At 43.6% G+C, this 6,000-nt stretch overlaps 1 protein-coding gene across 1 annotated transcript in view; it reads right to left on the bottom strand.

The window, feature by feature from the left end:
• Window positions 1-5,776, bottom strand: part of SYTL2 (synaptotagmin like 2) — a 67,363-nt gene extending 61,587 nt beyond the window's left edge. Inside the window, exon 1 of the mRNA XM_067466217.1 lies at window positions 5,578-5,776. Coding sequence (XP_067322318.1) covers window positions 5,578-5,678 — 101 coding nt within the window. The 5' untranslated portion in view covers window positions 5,679-5,776. The remainder of the gene's footprint in view (window positions 1-5,577) is intronic.
• Window positions 5,777-6,000: the final 224 nt, after the last annotated feature.

Below are 6,000 nucleotides of genomic sequence, written 5' to 3' on the forward strand. Positions count from 1 at the left end.
CCAACGACCCATCAATCATTGTTAGAGCCTTTAGATCTGCCCCTTTTCCCAGGTTCAGTTTACAGTTGGAAGCCTTACAGAAAGCATGTGTGGTCTTTTCTCTCCCCACCTGTAAAAAGTTTCATTTTGCACAGCTTTTGCTGGGGAATAAAGTTATAGTTACAGCCAGCTTTGCTGGGGGAAAATAAGAAATAGATCTACAGCTAGCTTTGCTGAGGAGAAAGGTTGCAGCCAGCCTTTGCTGGGCAAAAGGAATGGTTCCACAGCCTGCGTGGAAAATCTAAAGGACACCAACTTGGCAGATTCACAGAAGACCTTATCTGGTAAGGGACACTCAGACAATCCATAACACAGCTTGGAGCCAGGAGTAGGGGCCTCACGCCAGTAAGGTAAAGGAAGATTTGCCCAAGGAGGGGTCAGAAGGTTTCCCCAAGGAAAAAGGAACAGTTCATTAAGCAGTTGCCTGTCCCTTGTGGGCAAATTAAGAAAGTTACCAGTTATGCTGGGGAAAGTAGAAGGTAAAAGGAAGAGGGGCTGACCAAGGGCAAGATGGATGGATGGCATCCTTGAAGTGACTGGCTTGACCTTGAAGGAGCTGGGGGTGGTGACAGCCGACAGGGAGCTCTGGCATGGGCTGGTCCATGAGGTCACGAAGAGTCGGAGACAACTGAACGAATGAACAACAACCAGTTTTCCACATTTTACAGTATTTAATTCCTTTGTGGAAGATTTAAGCACCAATAAAGAACTTTGTTGAACTTACTTTAAGCCTCTACAGAACTTTGTGGTGGGAAACCAAAGGGCCCCTTAGCTGAGGCAGCCCCGGTGTCCCATTGGGCATACAGAAAGCATGTCCTGCAAATAGACATTGCCACAGGTCCAGCATGTGACAGCACAATGGATATGGCTGAATTTGACAAAACTAACCTGCAGCACTATTTGTTCCCTTCTTTAATGAAATCTAAGTTCAGGACAGATGATCCCATGGGCTACATTTTGCCCATTCTGCCTTATATAATGACCATATAATGGGCTACATACAGTTCAAGAATGGAAGAACCCAAAGCTTCCAGTCTCTGGGCTGAACCACTGGATTCAAGCCTCAGTGGCATTTTAAAAGAAATCATCCAGTTCTGGATTAGCAAGCAGAATTTGGGGAAACCACTTTCATTTCTGATGTAATTTGATCCCAAAGGCCTTGCAACGTTGGCCAACAGTGAAGCTTCTAAATTGGAACGCTGTGGTCAAAAGATCTGCAAGTAGAAATTGAGGTCTGAGGAGTTTCCCATCCATATCTTCCCACATTGACCAGGGGAAGTAAGACTTTCCTGCTACTTCAGAACCAAAGGATGAAAGAAGAAGATACCGTGTGGCATGTCCTCTTCCCAAAACCAGGGACAGCATGGTGAGAATATTACTGAAAGCTACCATAGTTTAATGATTTTAGTAGGAGGCGCAATGGGTTAAACCGTTGTGCCAGCTGAACTTCTGACCTGAAGGTCGGTGGTTTGAATCTGCAAGACGAGGTGAGCTCCCATCTGTCAGCTCCAGCTTCCCACGCAGGGACATGAGAGAAGCTTCCCACAGGATGGTAATACTCCCTGGGCAACGTCTCTGCAGATGGCCAATTCTCTCACACCAGAAGCAACTTGAAGCTTCTCAAGTTGCTTCTGACATAATAAAAAGGTGATTTCAGTGTTGGATTATGGTTCTGGAAACCAGAGTTTAAATTCCCACTTGAAAAACCCACTGGGTAATATTGAGCAAGTGGCGCAGTGGGTTAAAGCGCTGAGCTGCTGAGCTTGTTGACCGAAAGGTCGCAAGTTCGATTCCTGGAAGCAGCATGAGCTTCCGCTGTCAGAACTAGCTTCTGCCAACCTAACGGTTTGAAAACATGCAAATATGAGTAGATCAATAGGTGCTGCTCCGGCGGGAAGGTAACAGCGCTCCATGCAGTCATGCCGGCCACATGACTTTGGAGGTGTCTATGGACAACGCCAGCTCTTCGGCTTAGAAATGGAGATGAGCACCACACCCCAGAGTCAGACATGACTGGACTTAATGTCAGGGGACAACCTTTACCTTACCATACTCTCTAAGCCTCAGAGGACGGCAAAAGGCAATGCCTCTCTGTACAAATCTTGCCAAGAAATCCCTGTGATAAATCTACCCTAGGCTCATCATACGTCAGAAATGACTTGAAGGCACACAACAGCAACAAACTATAGTAAAGACTCAACTGACTAGATCTCCAGCCACCAGACCTTCATATTAGGGGTTTGTGAAGGAATGGTGGTTGTTGTAAGCAAAACTATCTCATCATGTTCCTCCTTAGTTCGTGCAGTCCAAAAAGCAAGTAAAAAGCAGGAGATTGTGTCCCCATGGAAAGCATTGCTTGCTCTCCTAGAGCTTTCTGTCATCAAAGAAGACCTGGGAGAACAGAGGTGGTTTCCTCCCAATGTAAACATAACCACAGCATTTGATTTGTGCAGACTACATGGTGCCAGTGGCCATGGTGGTCAAAACCCCAAGGCGCCAGATTATTTTTATTGTGTCCTTCCATGTGTTGAGGGTTCCTGCACCGTAATTACTTAGAACAACCTAACAATAAGCGTGCAAGTCGAATCCACATCCAACGGGCATTGGCAAGCTCAGTCAATAAACCACCCACTATTTTCATTGAGGAGGGCTTATTTGGGAACATTCTGCATAACCCAAAACATGGTTAGAGCATACTTTTGAGATTAAATTCAAAAATGGGATGCAGATAAAAGTCCGAGCAAGAATAGCAATCGCCAGAGAAGCTTTGAGTCTCTTTTTTAGAGAGAGAAAAATGGGGTTTAGATAATAACAATTAGGCTTGGGCAATGTGGCCAAAAGGCATGCCATTCCGGGGTCCATTTTCAGCTGATCCCTCATTCTGCTTGAATTGGGAGAAGTTACTTGAATTGGGAGGAGTGTTGCTGTTTTCATTCGGCAAAGATTCGGCCCATTGGCTACAATTGAAAACTTTAAAGCAGGGGTCCTCAAACTAAGGCCTGGGAGCCAGATACGGCCCTCCAAGGTCACTCAGGGTCAGATACGGCCCTCCAAGGTCACTCAGGGTCATCCTAAGTCTGAAATGACTTGAAAGCACACAACAACAACAACAACAACAACAACAACAACAACAACAATCCTATCTAATCAGCCCACACTTCCCATTGAAATACTAATACGCACCAGGATTGTGGCGCAGCTGGCTGAGTGTCAGCTGCATTAAGATCACTCTGACCAAAAAGGCCATGAGTTCAAAGCCAGCCCGGGTTGGAGTGGGTTTCCAACCAATTATGTGTAGCCTGTTGTCGACCTTTGCAACCCGAAAGACAGTTGCATCTGTCAAGTAGGAAAATTAGTGTGCGGAAGCTAAATTAACTGATTTATGAGGCCATAAAGAAGACTCCAGCAAAGCATTCCAGCGGGGAAGCATGCGGGGAATGCGGAAGTGCTTCATCAACGTCGCAGATGGACGATGAAAGCAACAGCTCCCCTGGCGGCCAGAAAAAGTTAAATAGCCTATGTTTGTATGTCAAAAATTGGCATTGAATGTTTGCCATATATGTGTACACTGTAATCCGCCCTGAGGACCCTGCAGGGTGAGAAGGGCGGAAAAAAAAGCTGTAAATAAATAAATAAATAAGTTTATATTTGTTAAAATTGTTCTTCAATTTAATTATTGTATTGTTTTTTGCACTACAAATAAGACATGCGCAGTGTGCATAGGAATTCATTCTTCTTTTTTCACATTATAATCCGGCCCTCCAACAGTTTGAGGGACTGTGACCTGGCCCTCTGTTTAAAAAGTTTGAGGACCCCTGATTTAAAGGCTCAATCTTCAGTCATTTAAAGGCCTATCTGCATGAAACCTACCTCAGTTTTAGACCCTGTTTACAACTGCAGGCCTGCCAAGTTTCAGAACAATTCACCAATCTACTGATTTTTTAAGAATTATTTTAAGTTTTTACTATAACATTTTTTAAAATAAGACAAACCACAAGAGAGGGTCCTGGGAATTGTGGTCACCAGTTGTGTCCATTCTCAGCCAATCAGTACAGGGACACAACCAAGCCTTTTATTGGCTGAGAAACAGAGAGAGAGAGAGAGAGAGAGAGAGAGAAACTTCAACTCCCATCATGCTTTGAGAGGAACTCAGAGACTTTTCAATGCCCACCCCATGCAAGTGCTGCTGGGAAAGCAAGTTCTCTTGATTCGTTTTCCCAAGCTTTTTGGTTCTCTCTTCCCCATTCTCTTTCCAGGAAATTACAATAAATGGACCACCGAAAATTACAAATCACTTTCAGTCAAACTGATCAGGGTCCAAGACAAATAACAACAACAACAATAATACTGAGATAACGAGTTTTGGGATACCATGACATGTCACCAAATGTATAAAGATGTGTGGGGAAGTCATAGGAAGGAGGGAGCAAGCTTGTTTTCTGCTGCCCTGGAGACTAGGACGTGGAACAATGGCTTCAAACTACAAGAAAGGAGATTCCACCTGAACATGAGGAAGAACTTCCTAACTGTGAGAGATGGCTGTTCAGCAGTGGAACTCTCTGCCTCAGAGTGGGGTGGAGTCTCCTCCTTTGGAGGCTTTTAAGCAGAGGCTGGATGGCCATCTGTCAGGGGTGCTTCTTGGCCGGGGTTGGAGTGGATGGCCCACGAGGTCTGTTCCATCTCCCAGGAGTCTGGTTCACATTACCTTTTTAGTTGCTTAGAGTGTCTTCCCCTTGCATTTCTCTCAGGGCTGCTGCAGGTTTGCAAACCCCTAAAAGGTTAGCAGTTTCAGAGGCGGGAAAGCCAATCTGCAGACCCTTTGCAGCTATTGGCTTGTATTCTTGTATTCCTACTATTTTCTTTGTATGGAAGTTGGTTCACTTTGGCTAGTGTGTTTTTGTTCTTGACTATTTTTAATTAATTAGAGTTTTAATTACTAACTCAATTGGACTTGCATGTTTTTATCTATGCATGTTTTTAATAAGTGTTTTAATCAGGTATGTAAACTTTGGGCCCCAGTTCTGGCGAAATGATGGAATATACCTATTATTGCTTGTGTTGCGTGTATTGTTTGTAATGCGGGCTCGGCCTCATGTAAGCCGCACCGAGTCTCCTGGGGAGATGGTAGCAGGGTATAAATAAAGTTTTATTATTTATTATTATTATGTAAATGATGTTGTTGCTCTTATTTACCATCTAATTACCTTATGGATGGCACAACCTTCAACAGTCCCAAGTTGGCAGAGACAGTTCTGATTACACCTCTATCATCCTACTTTTTCAGTTGATTTTTAAATGTCCCAGTTTCTCTCTATTCCTTCCACTTTTCCTCTTTATTCTCATCTTATTTCAACTGCTACAAATTGAATTTAAAGGGCAAAAGTAGTTTCCATTCAGCTAACTAAGCAGGAGGAAGGAGAGGATGGAAATGCTGATATTAATGTCATAAGTATTGGTAAAGAAACAGTGTTAACAGATTTTAAATATGCACAACCCCATTGTAGTTTCCTGCAGTATAGACGTATTTGTGACTCTCACCTGATCCGTTCCTCCTCAGCTCTCTTCAAATCCGCATCCCTTTGCAGCACTTTCAGGATTGCCTCCTGCTCCTCATCGGTAAGAAAGCTCAGGTCAATCATCTTGCTAATCTTGTTTTTTAAAGGCAAAATAATCCCTAGAAGTCTTCAGCAGAAATGTGTGCAACTACACATCTGAATGATAGTGCACTGGAGCAATTTTTTTTTTAATTCCTGAACGGTGTTTTCCAGTAACCAGATGATCTTCTCTAGCCAAGCATTTCTTGACAGGACTTTGCATTCCAGGATTATTCAGATCACATGCATGTTATAGGAGAGTGTGGTTTCATTGTTCTGACAATTCATTGGATTAGCAGCATGCTCCAGCGCAATGTGAACATCACCTAGAAGACAAAAAATGGGACAAAAACATCAAGTTCTACAA

Source organism: Anolis sagrei, chromosome 3, assembly GCF_037176765.1.
Source record: "Anolis sagrei isolate rAnoSag1 chromosome 3, rAnoSag1.mat, whole genome shotgun sequence".
NCBI lineage: Eukaryota > Metazoa > Chordata > Lepidosauria > Squamata > Dactyloidae > Anolis > Anolis sagrei.